We start from the raw sequence: 17,790 nt of genomic DNA on the forward strand, positions 1-17,790 counted from the left end.
GTCCCCTCTTGATGTCTTTGGACTGTGGGAGGAAGCTGGAGTACCTGGAGAGAACCCACACAGAAACAGAGAGAACATGGAGACTCCACACAGAAAGAACCCATGCCCAAGTTGGGGCTCGAACCTAGAACCTTCTTGCAGTGAGGCGATAGTGCTGACCACTGCACCACCGTACCGCCCACAGTGGAAATGTTAATTGAAATTGATTGATTCACTGCGAGATACGATGGACAGGTGTTTCCATGTCATTCTCTGTAACTGTGTGGTGGCGCATCAGAATTGTGTTTCTTGTCTTGACCTATTTAATATGAAAAGAAAATGTCCCCATACCATATGAAATTACTAATTATTGTGCAAAAGCATTTGTGCATTCCACCTGTGAGAAAGTAAAGTGTGCTGCACATTCTGAATTAAACAATAAATACCAAATTATCTAAATAACATTTATCAGTCAACATTAAAGTGTGTAAGACTTTGAATAAGGCTGCTGACTCGGCACCGGGATGATTTGTGTATAATTGAAACTGAGTGACTATTTACCTCATGACTGACTGTGAATGGCAATGCCAGTAGCTCTGCCCACCACTGCGGTCCTGGCTGTAATATTTCAACCACTACATGAAATTTTGTTCAGCCTTTCTCAGAAGATGTATCCTGCTGGGTTTGATGAGTCCAAGATTCTTCCTGAAGCACGACAGCAGTTCTTGTTTTTGTGAACGGTTGAATTGATTAGCATCAAATTCAGCTCTGTGGTACGAGAAAGATGAATCATGCTGATCATATAGTGCCATCAGCGGGTTTCACATATCGTAAAAAAAAACAACAACTCATTAACTTGATGGATTGGCACAAAGTTTTCTACAGACATTTGTGGATCCTTGATGATGCATCCTAATTATCTGCTTCATATGAGAGTTAACCATCCATGAATTGCTATGAAAGTTAGAACAGACACAAACGTCAATAGATGAGCTTTATGGTAATAACTTGGTAATCCCTTAACTTTTCCTAATCCTTTGTGCTTTGTGCAGCAAGTGTGAGATACTAGTAGTCAGCAGGTAGAACACTGTGCAGAGTAAATGTCACTTCCTGACACCTTGAGTTCCAGCTGAAATGGCATTTTGAGTGTCGGACTGAACAACAATATTTCTTTGACTGTAGACATACATAATAAAAGCTTACGACTGATTCATGAGGGGACACGCACGAGTGTGAGCAAGTTGGTTTAACTGAATGCACCAGCTGTCCATGCTTATCCATGCTCAGTCGCGGTTGTGCTGTACCAGGAAATGTACTCTTTAGCTTTTTTTGTGCTCAAGTGAAAAGTTTAGGTTAATGGACACAATATCTATAATGGATAGCACATACATGGTTTTGAGCGGACAGTACCATTGAAAATTTTTAAACTGACATTTATGGACTAATTTGCTGCCCTTAGCAATTGGTGGCATGGGGCACCATTAGCCTCGTACTGAATATACGTGGCTCTGCTTTTCTGCTTTCTAGAGTCACAAGAAATGATGCAGTGGTGAAAAAACATTTTGAGCTCAAGGCACTTCTGGAGAGTACTTGAAAGGCAAAATCAATTTTGAATGAAGGGTTCCTTTTTGTGACATGCTTGCGGCAGTTTCTAGTTCCTATGAGTTTTCGCGTGTTTGCTAGCAAGCCCACATGCTACTGTACATGTTTTGTTTTCTCTCTCGCAGGGCACGACTTTGCTGATCCCTCGAGATTTACACTACCACACATAACTAAGAATGTGAACATGGGAGCATTGTACAAACTAAACAATTGTCATGATGCTATTTGATGGCATTAAGCTTACTCTGCCACCAGAGCTGCAAGCGTTTTCATCAAAATCACTAATTTCATGGATCAGCGATCGGTGAAGCTCTTGAATAAATATTATCAATGAATCACCTTGATGAATAATGAAAACAGCAGGCATGCAAATGCCAGAATGTTAAGCCTTTTGTTAATCGTGAATTTGTTTCTCATCATTTGTGTATGGTCAGTATTGTATCCGAAGCGGCATTATTTATTGCTTTAGTTAAATCTTATTCTGAATTTCCTGCATAGGACTCCTCTACAGACTAGCATGGTTTCAATCAACTGAAAAAAATTATTGTAGTGCTTTGTGTTAAAATGGCTAGATATGTGCTCATTAGTGACAAAAAAAAATTTGCTAAATATACAAATATGCAATACATAGAATATTTGCAAATGTTTGGGATGAGATGAGGTCAGCCAAAATCACATTCAGTCTCCTCTTTGAGGTGTGACAAACATGGAAGGATGCCCTATCTGTCCCAACAGCAACACTTTGCATACAGATTTCCATATATTCCATTCATGTTGGGGCGGGGGGTCTTTTTGATTTGTTCAGTCACTTGACTCCCTCATTTCCTAACAATCACAACCCAATCTTCAGTTTGGCAGCATCTTATCTCTGTCTCCCTTTGCAGAGGACAAGGAGATGGCGATAAAGTGAGTTACCGCATATTTGATTATTGGGCCTTTTACCATTGTCAGCAGACAGCAGCTTACAGAAGCTATGTGGAAAATACCAAGAAGGTTCTCACTCACTGTAAGTCTCATCGCACCATGTGTTCATTTTGGAAAAGGGCTGGTAATGATGGCAAGCAGCTCTCAGGTGCCGAGTGTATTAAAAGGAGTGTTTACAGGTCATTTCAAGGCATTGCAGGCACACTGCATGCTTTGAATGATTAATGATCTGTCAGTGTAGTTATCAAGGCTGTGTGTGTTCACTAGTCTAGTGATGGATCTTAATGCTCTTTTCAAGGGTAGGTTGTGTTGCTTTCCCAAGGATCCACTGGAGGATGTTGAGACATGGAGTGAGTCTGTGGACAAAGTCCTCAGTTGTAAAGGTGAGAGCCTCTTTTGAGTCCACTTTTGAGTCCCCCCTCTCTTTAGACTCTTTCACTTACTACCACCTTTCTCTCATCTGTGGTTTCTAGCTGGACAGATAGCTTTCCGGGAGTTCCTGAAGTCTGAGTACAGTGAGGAGAACATACTGTTTTGGCTTGCTTGTGAGGAGTATAAAAAAATCAAGACAATCCCAGAGATGATCTCTTCTGCCAACAGGATCTACTCAGAGTTTGTCCAAACAGAAGCGCCAAGACAGGTACCTGTACAGAGTTGCAAATGTGCAAATATTAATTACTTGAATAGAATGTCACAGAATGATATCTGGGGTGTGAAAAACATTGGGCACCTTTTAATGGTTGAATAAGTACAAAATGGGACTTTAAGTCACCTCAAGTTGTTCTTCCTAGAGCACTTAACTGCAAAAAACAAGTCTTGCCAAGTCCAATATACAAACATGTAACATGAGCATCTCGGTCAGGCAAAGAGGCTTGTTTTTAAGTCTGTCATCTTATTTCATAAAACCCTTCGTTTATTCTTTCATTCCATATACTGTACTGGCAGATTATTTTACTTTTTTTACAAGCAGGCAGGATGTTTTTATTTTGAATGAATAAAATGACTGGATAATGCTATCCGAAAGACAAGCCCCTCTATTTAATGAGGATGCTACTTTTAAGGCAGTCCGTCTTATAATGTGTAATTAATTTTTAATTACATTTTTGACAACAAATTTGACAAATGTCATTTGTAAGACTTTGATTTTTTTGTAGTGCAAGGATGGTGATAAGACTTGCTATAAGATGCCCTCGCGTGGTGTTGTTTGATTTCAGATCAACATAGATTGCGGCACCAGAGAAAACATAACAAAGAACATCTCCCAGCCGACCATGACTTCCTTTGATACAGCACAGAAGCTCATCTACAGCCTGATGGCCAGGGATTGCTACCCGCGCTTCCTTAAATCTGACATCTATCAGGGACTTCTGAGGAGAACTGATTCAAGGTGACTGTTTTCCCACTGACAGCCTCCCAGACACCCTCGCAAAGTACTCTCTCCAACGCTGATCTGCTGTAGCACGCTTTGATTTTCAGTGCGGATAACTGGTTTGTGCCACACAATCCAGAGCCTAAGTGTAGCTGAAAGAGCTTTTCTCAACCTGTGTGATTCAGTAGCGTCAAAGGGAATAGGTATTATGTTTTATCTCTTTAATTATGTAAGAAGGTAATAAAATTTGGTGCGCTAAGATCTGTTTTATCTGCCCTCTCTACCCTTAACTCTACCCTATAAAGTTAAGAATTCCTTTTCGTGAAGTATTATCAAAACTATAAATTCTAATAAACAGCAAAATTCAACTTGCTCTTGCAAATAAATATCTGATTCAAGAATTGTTTGTCTCTTTTTTCTGTATCTCTTGTCTATTTGTATCAAAACGAAGGCTAAATATACTGGATTGAATGACAGTCGTGTGGGTCCACTTTGAAATAACATTCAAATGGCTCGTGTCCTGAAAAGGCTTGTGTCATCACTTAAACAAACAGCAGATGGCAACACAGTCATTCAAGTCACATCTCTGTAGACAATGTCTGAGGAAACTTCCTCTAAATTTCCATGTTGTTTTTCTACAACCTCTTAGATGCAGTTTGAGGAACTTTGAGGTGTCTAGGAAAATAAGAACCCAATTATCAACTTGGACTTGCCCCGTTCCTGGGTGGTTTTCATGTTACGAGGTGGGGGGGGGGAAAAAAACCCAAGCAAGCTCGTTGTCCTTTATGAAAATATTTCTTCAAATCAAGTTTGTAATATTAGTTTAGGCCACAACATTCCACTCACAGCAACCTGCCACCTCCTATCAGCAGTTTTGCAGTGTTCTCGCCACAGACCACAGCTGCGTAGGAATACAGGAGGAAGTGTTTAAAATGCCTCTGACGTTCATTCTGCTTGGAGAACAAAAACGCACAGTCCTCCTCAGGTCCTCCTTCATTTACTGTATGCGTTTTCTTTTTTTTTTTTTTTTTTTTAATTTCCACGGGTAAATGGTAATTGTTTTGAAAACATCTCTTATAATTTTTGGCAGACCACTTGTTTATGTTTTATATGTATTTTTCTCATCTATTCACTTTTATACACTGCCAACATCATGTCTGCTGCTAGCTTCCTTGGAGATTAAGCCACAGTGGAATATGCTCATGCTACCAGATACAATGTTCAGATTCAAGATTCTCTTTGACTTGACTTGAGAACTTAAATAATTGTAACAAAAACATGTAAGTACAAATGCAAAGCTTGCAAAAATGCTGGACTCACATGTAGCTTGTGGCAACGAGTACACAGGGCTTAAATTAAAGCTACATAATGCATGGGATTGTCCTTTGCAGCTTGACATCTCTGTGTTTTGATGTGTTTTTGTGTGTTTTTGGAAAGTGGAAGTACAGGCGCAGTGGGGTGTCTCCATTACACTGCAAGACAAACATTTTGTTCTGTTTGCCTCAGTGCCATTGAATTTGTTGGGGGATTTATTTTAAGAGTGGTTTGGTAGAAACTGTGCTGTGCAGACAGTTAACCACAACTTCCTCCAGTTTATAAAACTGTCTGCATGCACCTCTACACGAAAGGATGGTTATATTTGTTTGTCCAATTAAAAACTGGGGGGAAAAACCATGTGATCTGGCGGTTATCACTTGCAGGAAGTGAAAACACGCACACAACTGAAAGTACAAAAAAAATGATACCTCACCGAGTGACAGCAGTCATTGAAGGAAACTTTATAGATAAGTGTTGCAAGTGATAAAGAAAATGTCGACGATAACTGTTTGGGTCAGCACAACAAGCTATCAACAGTCGTGTTCTAACACACCGTGACGCCGGCTGTCAGCTGCACAAACATGATAAAGAATGAGTCAACAGCTGTTAACCTCAAAAGCATTTACACGTCTTCAAGATTTATTGATTTGGAGGTCTTTTAGATTTCCCCCCCAATATTTTTACATTACTTTATCAATGTTTATTTAAAAATTGCAATATACACATCAACATAAAAACAATTTTCAGCGTTCAGATTTGAAGTCATTGAGCTTGAAAATCAACTGTGAAGGGGGCTTTTTAAGATGATTACTGTGCATGATATGCTATGACATTTTTGGACACATTTTACACTTGATAATGCAGGTGGATTGGACTATGAAAACATTTCACTACAATGCCACATAAGAATACTGACTGACCAGAAAGTCATAAAGACAGATATTCATATACAGCATTTTCCTTTCATAAAAGAACAAAAACCTTTGAAGGTTTTAATGTGTCACATAGCATCATTGGGTTGTAGGCATAAAATAAAACCGAAGAACCTCATCTCAGCCATGAACAGTTAATAAATAGAATTTTCTGAGGACGTGAAACTACTGTAATCTTTAAAAGTTATGTATAACTTTACTGAAACTGATTAATTCTTTCAGGGGAAATACTTAGTGGAGGACCATCCAGTGCTCACAACTTTGAACAATTTAATGTGTGACTGACATGAAAATATCATTGACATACTTTGCAATGTTTCAATAAGTACTTCGCTCCAGTTTCTGTAAGACGCAAAATCAGCTAAAGTGCATTACATATGTGTGTTTCTCAGCATTGTGCATTAGTTCTCCCAGTATATGACAACAACAAATCTGTTTTCCATAGGTTGAGAGACACACATTCATTTTGTTCTTGAGGAACAATAAAAGGACATTGATTTAACAATACAAAGAATTTAACATTTTTAAACAAGTTTTATGAAACCAATAAACCTGATCAAGGACTCTAGTCTATTATGCGTCCATGAGTCAGTGCTGCACTCCGGTCCCGTACGGTCAAACCCTGGCCCATGATGATCAGGGGATAAAAGAAAAAGCCACTATGATTGGAAGCAGTGAAGAAACCGCTGCCTGTACCGTAGATAAAGTGAAGATTTGAGTTTAATTCGTCATGAATTCAAATTTTCCTTTGTTAAAAGAAAATAATTGTTTGATTGTCTTTGGCTATCACTGTGCTTAAAGGGAGAGAGGGGAAACTTTGCTAATAGGATGCTTGTGCAAAGATGCAATCAGATGTTCATTGAGTTTTTGTGTTGCATGACGGTCACTACCTAATGTGCAAGCATCTCCACCAAGCTCGCCAGGATATCTTAACCATGATATTTGACATTAGAACATCTAGTTAGAAAAAAATGCCAGAAACAGTACAAGAGGAATTGGTTGTCAAAGAAAAATTCAACTGATGTGAGAGTGTTTGCGTATCTGTTACTGAAATCTCCACCGCTCCATTTGCATTTTCGTACAGCACACAAAAAACCCATTAAGCAGGTTATATTGACGGGGACTTGTAGTCGTAGTCAGCCCACATTTGCGTCATCCCAACTTCCTCTTTTTTGGTTTTTAAATGAGAGTGAGACAGTGACGCTACACCAACCTGATTTCAGACGTCTGCCGGATACAGAGAACAGACAGAGCGACAGCCGAAGGTTTCACAGCTCTTCTGAAAGCAGGCCAACATACATGGACGTACGACAGCATAGCTGAGCATTACTGCCATGCCAAATCTAGTCACATCACAAGCAAGGGAGCTGCAGCACCTCAACATGGACACTGAAAAAAAGAAAATGGAAAAAGAAAGGTAAATATTGTACTCAACTGGTGCACTGAAAACTTTTTTTTTTTTTTTTGATGCTTCGTTAAAGTTTATGCGTGTTTGGTTAACCAGGGGAGGAATCCTGAGGTCTCAACTGCAGTATAGATCATCTCATGTTACCAATACCAAGGGGTACGTGTAGAAACCTCTTGGTTCATTGAAAAAATTTCATAGGACTTCATGCATTCAGTGATGACATTGCATCCCTCCTCTGCAGACTTTGTCTTGAGGACATGGCCCAGTGGTCACACTCACTACAGAGACTTCTAGCATCCAAATGTAAGTTAATCAGTTGCTCCCAATGTTAAGTCACATCAATTGTCAGTTCTTAGCGTAGCTAATTGCTGCTCTTTTTCATGTTTAGATGGAATGCAGATATTTCAGGCCTTCTTGAAGTCTGAGTTCAGTGATGAGAACCTTGAGTTTTGGGTGGTTTGTGAGAAATACAAGAAAATCAAGTCTTCTTTTAGGATGGCATCCAGGGCCAAGGAGATCTTCAAGCGTTACATTCAAGCTGAAGCGCCAAGAGAGGTGAGCATGTGTTCATGACAGCTGAAGCAGTTAGTAGTGGCCAACATATCGCTAATATTCAGCAACCCTTATTCTATTTCTGTTGATTTCAGATTAACATTGACCACAAGACAAGGGATCTGATCAGGCGAAACATCCTGGCCCCCAGCGCAGTGTGCTTTGATGAAGCACAGAGGATTGTTTACGGCCTCATGGAGAAGGACTCTTACCCCCGTTTCCTCAGGTCTGACATCTACATGGCTTTACTGGACTCCATATCTGAATCGGCGAAAATGTAAAGAAAACACAAAGACTGTGTTTGGAGACTGTGAGGACATTCTACCTTAGAGAAGATGTGTGACAGCATCGATGTTTCACTTTGCTCTGGGACCACCAGGGATGCCTTTTTGACATCAAAAGGACATGTGATGCTGCAGCCACACTGGACTGGATTTATGAGAGGTAGCAGCCCTGTAGGAGATCAGTTGAAAACAGTTTGTTGAAGCAGCAAGCGAAATATATGATGGTGAAAATGGCTGCAGATTAACATGAATCAAAAGCGGTTGTAAAGCAAAAGGCTTCCCACCTTAATATGCAGGATTATTGAAGTCTTGTGAGTAACACCAAGATGTTTGAGTGACGTGATCAACAAGGAGGCCAGTTTCCGTTTGTGAAATTTTTTATGTAAATATTAAAATGGATTTGTAAATATGAAATCAAAAACACACTGAACCTGACTGTGTAGAAATTGTAGAGCTGGAGTGCAAAATGAAGTCCAATTCCCACAAAGTCATAAAAACCCATCATTTGAAGAATTCATGATGACCTTCTATCACAATTACACTCAAACTTATTATGACTTAAATGAGTGGACTGGGATAATACTCATATATACACATCCAAAATATTGAATTACCATTCGTTGTGTGTGTATTCAACAGGACCCCATGCAGCATTTTCTCATCATCTTTTTTATAAGCGATCAGCCTTTGGTGTGTTCAGTCATATTTCAAGTGCTACCACCTCCATCTATCCACCCATTTTCTACTCCACTTATCGGTAAAGGTCGCAGGGAGGGCTGGAGCCAACTCAGCTGACTTTGGGTGAGAGGTGCGGTTCACCCTGGACAGATATCCAGTCTGTGGCAGGTGCTTCCGCCTTTATGAGAGTATTTTAGCCTTTGTTTTTGTATTGGAGGCACATTATGGCATTCCATTGAGCTCCTAATGAATTCTTCTAAATGGAGCTGAAAGTTTTAAACACACACACACACACACACACGCACTCACATACACAAAGTACCAATGAAGAAGTTTGCCTGTGGAAATGTAACATATATCATTTTGAGAGAGGCTTCAGATATTAGGAGGAAGTGTTAAGACCTGACTGCTTGACCACATCCTCTTTTGATTTCATTTGTTCTTCCTTATGTCTGTGCACTCTCAACATACACACACACACACACACACACACACACACAAAATGATGCCTTTAAAACATTAAAACACTTAGAGATGCTCAGAACATCTTTTTCAAAGTCAAATAATAAATGATAGTTCCTGCTATATCCCCACTTGCTCTGCTTTTGTTTATTAGGAACTACATGAGGTAGATTTGTTGAAGTGAAGTTATTAAAGATAAACACAAGGTCATATCTGACAGACAAGATGTTTCAAATACCTTGTAACCACAGTCATGAGTAAGCAGAAGAAAATGCAAACTTCAACCAGCAGGTTGCTGAGTTTCTACATGCATCATGAGACAGAAGTCAGCCGTTTGAGCACATGGGCTGTAGGTCACTGGATTACTGTCTGATGTTTTTGCTTTACCAGTTAAACAAAGGAAGTTCTGTGTTAAAAATATTCCAGTGCAGGTTAAAAATGCTCCAAAGCAGAAACAATTTCAGCCAGATACATTTTTTGTGAGTTTAAAAATACTCATCCTTGGTATGAATAGTTCTTGAAAGAATCAAACCTCAAGGAAGTAGTTTATTCATTTATTGTTCCAGAGGTATAGATTAAATTAACAAGTGAGTTCAATATAAAGAGAATACATGTATCCATTTTTTTCATACTTCAACTTTCGTATTAAAATTGAAATTAGGAGAGGCTGCACAAGACTTGAGCCACTTGAAAGTGGATTTACCTCGTCTGGAGAGAGTTTACCCAGCATGAAGTACATCGCTCAACCATCATGAAGTATCAGGGTAAAATAAATACAGGGTCACCGGGGCAGCAGGTCTTTGTCTGAGCATGAAGAAAAGGAACATGCATGTTAACATTCAGATTCATGCAGTCACCTCAGCCACAGTGTTACTCTGCTCAGAACTGCAAATGAAAGGCTGCCATAACTGTATTATGTAAAACTAAAATGTGATCAAAGGTATGACTCTTTGAGACTGTTCAAGCAACCAGTCATCCAAACATATAATACTGTACGCAGTTATCACTACGACTGTTTATATACTAGTACGGTCACTGTTTAGGGGGATTTTATGGCCAAATTCATCACACAAAGAGCATGGACTGAATGCAAAGCATCCTCCCATCTCATTCAGAAAATTATGACAGTATTACTATCATTACACACACACACACACACACACACACACACTGTAATTCAACCCTTCTTGATTTGGTTTACTCAATGTGAGTTCCAAGTCACACAAACAAATTATTTTGTAATAAATCTAATTTTTTTTTTTTTTTATTATCAATCTTCACCTTGATGACATCTCTCCTCTCTCTACCACTCCTTCGGACGTTCAGGCTAATCTATCTTTCTTCAGCCAGGGTCACATGCCTGAGGTTGTGGGGTTGCTGTAGTTCATGAAAATTCACTCAACTACTCCATTATCTCCGTTAGACCCTTTTTCACCTTTTGAATTTCTAGCCTGTGATACATGGCGCCCTGCTGCTCTTCTTCCTTCTCAAATAAAGATCCCTCAAGCTCAGTTTTGAGCTGATGCAATGCTTTTCTAGCTCTGTTTTTTTCTGCTCTCCCTTAATTATACTTGCTGTAAAGATTGAAGAAGCCTTTAGAGATGCTCCAATCATGAGTGCACCTCCTCATATGTAATATTGTGTCTGTCCTCAACAGAATCATTTCGGTAAAACTATGTTGCATTGGTCAAAACTACAAAACAATTTAAAAAAATAAAATAAAGAGAGGATACAGAAAAACATGGCAGAGGTGGAAGTGATCCAAAAATGAGGACAACTGAAGGGTAAATACATACTAGATGTCAATACCTTTCTGATCTCATGGATATTCTAGCTGGTCGAGGCGGTCGGCCGCCCACTCTCCAAGGTTTCACCCATCACCGAATTCTTATACTCTGATACACTGATCTACCCTTCTGCTGATTATTATGTCTTGTTATATTTCAGTATTGCCTTGGTCTTGTATACCCCAGTGTGGAATGCCACAGCACAAGTGTCAAAAAGGTAGCATATTCAAGAATCCACGCACCCAGGTGACTTTGATGTCCTCTACAAGGTGTTTGAAGGTTTCCATCCCACTTATAACACAGAACTCCTGTCCACATATCACAGTATCAAAGAGATTGTCTGCCAAAAGCCTGCTGTCTGTCACAAGATCCAGGACTATGTGTCACGATGACAGGGCCCTCTCTGTCTTTGCAATTCTCTTTTCTTAATGCACATCTACTCATAAAACCTTTACTGTGCCTTACTTATGCAAGGTCATCAATCTAATTTTCCTGAAGTCTCTTTGGTCCGTGTTGTCAACATTTGCTGTGATTATGTGATTTTACAATTACCATTTCTACCAGGAGGTTCTCCATTCACCTGCCTGTTTGTATTTCTGCTGTAAGCTATGACAAACATTTTACCAGGCTAATTTTATTGACGCTGCGTGATGGGATAGCTATGGATCGAGGGAAAACTCACTATCTTTTGTGCTGGAATTTTTCAACATACTGAATGATTCTATGTTCTCTTGTGTTTCCCTTGTTGAACGCTGCAAGGCACATTAACAACTGTGCTGTGTGTTGAGTTGAGTATACGCCAATAATCAGAAAGTTCAAAGTCTACTATTTAAATCTAGCCTCTCTATTTATATCTGTTGCATAATGGAGTGATATGACTTCTTTCTTGGAACCATTTTGTTTTATAGGTTACAGAATGTTACTGAATTATTTGTTACAATACAATACAAAAGCTTACAGTGTTAATGTCCGAGCATTATGCTGACCCACTCTCAGTTTTATTGTATTGTAACAATCGATAACAGAGAGTTTGTGTATTCTGGCCTTGAGCGTCCTACAAAATCTGTGTTTTTGTATTGACGTAATGGTGTAACATGCAAAAGCAAACATACATATATTGTGTTTTGTTTCACGGCTCAGTGTATATGTCTCGATCTACTAATGAACTGAGCACTTGACACAAATTGGTCCCATTCTTAGGTTTTATATTAAATTCAGTTTCACTTCTCTCAGGCCATTTATCAATACACAGTATTATAATGCTTATTTAGACCAAAGAAAAGACATCAGGTGACATTAGTACATTATAAATGTAGGTCACACTTCACATGTACATTCATGTTGCATTATTCACCGGTTAAATATGTCACAACAAAGTTTTAGGTAAGATTAGCTTTTAGATTGCTTGTGTTGTACGTCGCTTTGGACAAAAGCGTCTGCTAAATGAAATTGTAGAATTGTAGAATTGTAGATAAAGAGCCAGAAAGTTAGAGGAAGTGACAGTCACTTTGATTTTGAATAAGATGTTTTATTATCTCTATGAACAAATTTAATAAAATTATGAATGGATTTTTTTTTTTTAGCTTTGATGATAAAAAGTCTTCAGCCAAGGAAGCACCATTGTTTTATATAGCCATGTTTTACATGTCAGTCCACTACCACTGACTAATTGCGTTGTACCAAGGATGAACCTCAAGTGTCCTCTCACTTTTATGAGTTAGGCATTTGCAGTTTTGAATGAAATGTCCAAAGAGCAACCCTCTAAAGATGAATTGCAATAACTTTAGTGATCCCTTCCCATCCAACCTGATTATCAGCTCAGAATTTGTAACTGATCCAAAAACAATGACACAAAATCAGCAGGTCACAGAGATCAGCTTAGCATGCTAATGTTAGCCCTACACAGCAGAAATATTCTGGGAGGCATGCACTCAATCCCAGATGATGGTAACTGGAACTGGTGCAGTGAGTGGAACCACTGAGATGTGTGATTAAATAAAGAATGAAAAAAAAAAACATGGTTATGGAGTGAGAGGATGGCTGAAGGAGTTCAACAATAAAGAATAAGCAATGACACAATAAACTGCTTCAATACTTTAAACTTGTCTGACATGAATATAGTTGTTCCATAGAACATGGCTCTACATCTCTAGCTAGGCTCTTCTCTGTTGTTCCAAAATGGTGGAATGGACTACCCATCTTCATACGATCTGCAGAGTCCCTTTCTACTTTTAAGAGACTCAACTGTTCAAGGAACGCAGAGGTACTTAAATCTGACCCTTCTCCTCTTTGTCCTCAGGGGTTGAATGAGTCAGAAGGTGTAAGATCCAGCTCTTCATGAATATTTAGCACTGATGATGTTGAATATTGAATGTGTTGAATGTTGAAAGATATTGTTGATGTTGAATTATTGGTTGTGGTCAGTTGAGGTTAAATTATATTAAGAAAAAAAATGGCACTTTTCTGCCACTAGATGGCAGCACCTGCCGCCAATCAAACTTGAAGCACTTTATCCTTCTTACTAAGACTTTCCCTCCTCTGTTTTCTTGCTTGTGTTGTATGTTGCTTTGGACAAAAGCGCCTGCCAAAAGAAACTGTAGAACTGTAAACGACTGGCCAATTTGACCCGGTCCCACACCATTTTTTAAAAACTGTGTCAAACAGAGCCACTGGTGGCATTAGCCTGAATAGTGTCAACGCCATTGCAGATGAATCCACATTATTAAGTAATCACTCATTTTTCTCTGAACTCATGTGCATCATGTCAGTTGTTTTGTGGTGAAATACTAAAGCAATGTAAAGAGCAAAACCTTCTGAAAACATTGTACATACAGGTCTACTCAATGCTTGCTACCTCCTTTTTACAGCAGTAGAGGTGTAACGATGCATCTACAGATCAGTGAATCGATTTCTTTTCCTACGATTCAACTGCATCGATCTGTGCTCGGCAAAGTGACCTACCGAACAGCATATCTCGATTAAATCGATACTGTGAAAATGTCCATTGGATTTAAGCACGGCAAACTTGAGAGATTGTGTGTTTTTGGCACTTTCAGACACGTTAAACGTTACTCGATTGAGTCTGCCTGTCCGTGCGGGCTGAAGCGCAAATCTCAGCAACAACACAGCATGGCGGATGGCAGAGGAGAGAAAGAAATTTTCCTGCCATCGTTTCGGTCAAGTGTATGGAAACACTTTGGCTTTTATGAAGGCGGAGGAGTTTAAAATAAGTCGGTCGCTGTTTGTAGAATAAGTAAATGTGAAATAAAAACAAAGTCAACACGACTAATCTGTTCAACCAGCCACTGAGGCGCCATGGGATTTCACACTGGCTGGCCGACCAGGACCGTCCAGGCAACTCCTCCAGCGTTACCACTGCTGCAGCACAGCAAGGTAACGCCAGCTCTGCAGGAAGCTCGAGTGTTGCTAGCATGTTTACAAAGAAACTCAGCCGAAACTCAGCTCGTGCAAAAGAAATTACACAAAAAAATCCAAATATCCATTATTTTAAACCTGATTCCCTTACAACAAACAGCAGAGATCTATGAAACTTCGCCTGAACTGTCCCGTATCCAGATAAAAGTTACTGAATCAATTTCAAGACACTAAATCGAATATAGTAATATTGTTCTAAATGAATTAAAATAGTCCTTGAATCGAATCGGCGACCATGAATCATGATTCGTATCGAATGGTTGTTAAAATGAGTCGTTACACCCCTACATAGCAGGCTTACAAATATGGTAATAAGTAACATCTAATGGGAGTGCAGGTAGAGGGGTTACACAGCAGGAGGTAAAGTATATCAGGAGATTTAGGACTTACAAAAGTTTGGGAACCACTCATTTATGTAATCAAAGAAAAAACTGGGCTTTAAAGCCTGGGTGATTTCACCCAATTTTGGCAGTGCTTTCAAAAAGAATTTTGTAAAAATAAAAACTCCAGACAACATTGTAAATAAAGACTTTCTCAGTTTCTCAATTTCTGACCCACAACAGACAACAAACTCATAAACTCTAAAAAACTCATGACCACTTGACTTGTGACTAAGAATAGCTCAGTCTTGAATGGGGAACTGAATGACGTAGAGACAGGATGACTTTCAACAGCCTATGTAATGCATTTAAGTGTGGAGAATATGATAGAGGGTTTGATATACAGCGAAGTTTTGTTCTATTATTAATCATTAAGGAAGAGCACAAGGTTTGACGCATTTGGAATTCATGTGGTTCCTTAATTGTGCAACAAGGCTGCATTTCAACAGGTTAAAAATAGCAAGACACAAGGAGGAAAGGGGCTGAGATCTTTGGCTGAGAGCAGAAGCATGATGTCTTGACATCACAGTCGAATCCCACTCTGGCATTAGCGCTCATCGGTGAGAAGAGTCAGTTCCATTCCAGTTGTGAGCTACAAGCTAGGAATTTGATGGGAAGTCATAGGATTTTAAAGCATCATGTTTACTGAGAAACATTTTATTTCTCATTCACAGAGGTAGTATCATCCAAATTAAACCATGAATGGGCTTTGTGAAACAGCTCCCGTGGATCTTCACGACACAAAGAGGATGTAAGTACAGCATGATTTGTTTGTGAGAGACTTCCTAAGAATTGTTTTTGTTTCACACATGGGATAGTTGTTTTGAATTTCCTGTTGTTTCTTATTTGTAGACATAATGCATGGAAGTCCAAAATGCATAACTTGATCCACAATCCATTTCCGAGGAAGAAAATAAACAGGTTTTGTTTTTATCATACAGTATATTAAGGTTTAATGTCTAAAGTAAATAAAATATCTATACACTCACACACATATTCTTTTCTTTTCTCAGCAGACATGCAGAAAATGAAACAAGCTCAGGTTCGCTTGACACTCTCCTTTCCCAGAAAAGTAATTTTAATTTGCTTCCAAGCTCTACAAAATGAATATCATCTTGGCTGGCTGTGTTCCTTCTAATGGGGATGTGTTCTCTTGCTTAAAAGGTGGGCAACTGGCATTTCGGGATTTTCTAAAGTCAGAGTTCTGTGAGGAGAACCTGGACTTCTGGATTGCCTGTGAGGAGTTCAAGGCTTTGGATGATCTGGAAGAGTTGACACACAGAGCAGCACTCATTTATGACAAGTTCATTAGTCCTGAGTCTCCTACACAGGTAAAACAAACTTCTGTGGGATAGTTGAGAATGAGATGGTTAAAGAATGTAGTCTGTGAAGACCAGCATTAAAAATAATAGTTTTTCATTTGTATTAATAGTGCAGGTGCATACAGAGTGTGTACTGTACATCAGATATCTTAAGTGAAATACAATTTGAAGTTATGTAACAGTTCTTCATGTCTTTGCAGGTAAACCTGGAGTTCTACACAAAAGAAATCATCAGGCAAAATCTCCACCAACCAAGTCCATCATGCTTTACTGAGGCACAAAAGAAAATTTTCAGTCTAATGCAGAATGGTGCCTACACGCGCTTCATTCAGTCAGGACGATTCAAATTACAACACGATACAACTTCTCAGCAAAGAAGCCTTGAGAAGCACCAAAAGGCCTTGAGGATAAAGAGCACTGGGGATCTAATACAGCATAAATCCAAACCCATCACCCTGCACAGTGACCTCTATCTTTTTGTATAATGACTGACACCATACATGTTGATGCTCTGGTGTTTCACCACCACAGGTTGAGAGCCACTGTTGACAGACACGGCGCAGGCTCTCCCCTTCCCGAACAATGTTGCTAGCAAGACTAAAAGCTGTACCGGAGACATGACAAACTGCAGGCAGTACTGGTGCAAGGTGAATGCTCGACACCAGCTAAATTAAAACTGTGGTTTAAATCCTCAGCGGCTGAGACAGCTCTTATCTTCGATGTTGACCTTGGTATTTACATGATTATATAAGCCAAATGCACATGACTGCGGGATTGTTATGTATGTTGGGACTTACTCGAGCACCTAGAATATATATTTATGAACACTGAAATGTGATGAATAATGAAGCATTATATGATTTTTAGTACATTTTGAAGGACAAAGTGTTGCACAAACTGTGCAAGTGAATAAATGGGTGACACTATGTCAAACACATCTCTACATTTTGTCTTCTACTGCCACCCTGTGGTGACAAGGAACTACCAACATGCAACACTGTGAAGAACATCAGCAACAACAACAAGAAAACATAATTATGGGTAATAATGACTGATAATAATTTCATTTATTTTTTTTGTCTCACTGTTACCTCTGCCAAAGAGGTTAGGTTTGACCTGCTGCATGTTTTTTTTTTGTTTTTTTTCCCGTCCATTAAACTTTAATGGACGATTAAAGTTTGACTAAAAATCCAAACAGATTCTTTTACCCTTTCTAATATTTTCAGGTCACAAATCTCCTTTGTGTAGATGAGTTGAAACTCACCTGAGCTTTTCTTCACATGACCAGAAAACCTCAAGTTCTGTAACCTGATGCATGCCATATACCCGCAGGTCCAGGTTCTTTTTTGTCAGATCAAC

At 39.2% G+C, this 17,790-nt stretch overlaps 3 protein-coding genes across 7 annotated transcripts; all 3 read left to right on the plus strand.

Annotated features, from left to right (window-relative positions):
* Window positions 1–2,554: 2,554 nt before the first annotated feature.
* On the plus strand, window positions 2,555–3,896 carry rgs1 (regulator of G protein signaling 1). Its single transcript, XM_086203181.1, has 4 exons — window positions 2,555–2,587; window positions 2,804–2,888; window positions 2,979–3,145; window positions 3,720–3,896. The coding sequence occupies exons 1-4, from the start codon at window positions 2,555–2,557 to the stop codon at window positions 3,894–3,896; spliced, it is 462 nt and encodes a 153-aa protein (XP_086059307.1).
* A 3,447-nt stretch (window positions 3,897–7,343) lies between these two features.
* On the plus strand, window positions 7,344–11,372 carry rgs13a (regulator of G protein signaling 13a). Of its 2 annotated transcripts, XM_086204872.1 has the most exons (5): window positions 7,344–7,540; window positions 7,628–7,687; window positions 7,773–7,834; window positions 7,920–8,086; window positions 8,179–11,366. In XM_086204872.1, the coding sequence occupies exons 1-5, from the start codon at window positions 7,458–7,460 to the stop codon at window positions 8,362–8,364; spliced, it is 558 nt and encodes a 185-aa protein (XP_086060998.1). In that variant the 5' UTR covers window positions 7,344–7,457; the 3' UTR covers window positions 8,365–11,366. The 2 variants fall into 2 exon arrangements, with proteins under 2 accessions (XP_086060998.1, XP_086060999.1); XM_086204873.1 differs by lacking the exon at window positions 7,628–7,687 and having other exon boundaries at window positions 8,179–11,372.
* A 4,095-nt stretch (window positions 11,373–15,467) lies between these two features.
* LOC147261233 (regulator of G protein signaling 21-like) lies at window positions 15,468–17,790 on the plus strand. Of its 4 annotated transcripts, none has more exons than XM_086204876.1 (6): window positions 15,468–15,678; window positions 15,784–15,860; window positions 15,962–16,030; window positions 16,123–16,181; window positions 16,274–16,440; window positions 16,632–17,790. In XM_086204876.1, the coding sequence occupies exons 2-6, from the start codon at window positions 15,808–15,810 to the stop codon at window positions 16,914–16,916; spliced, it is 633 nt and encodes a 210-aa protein (XP_086061002.1). In that variant the 5' UTR covers window positions 15,468–15,678; window positions 15,784–15,807; the 3' UTR covers window positions 16,917–17,790. The 4 variants fall into 4 exon arrangements, with proteins under 4 accessions (XP_086061002.1, XP_086061001.1, XP_086061000.1 ...); XM_086204875.1 differs by having other exon boundaries at window positions 15,469–15,669; XM_086204874.1 differs by having other exon boundaries at window positions 15,470–15,860.

The sequence above is a fragment of the Aulostomus chinensis genome, chromosome 5, assembly GCF_037954235.1.
Source record: "Aulostomus chinensis isolate RoL2024-O1b breed Wild chromosome 5, RoL_Achi_v1.0, whole genome shotgun sequence".
Taxonomy (NCBI): domain Eukaryota; kingdom Metazoa; phylum Chordata; class Actinopteri; order Syngnathiformes; family Aulostomidae; genus Aulostomus; species Aulostomus chinensis.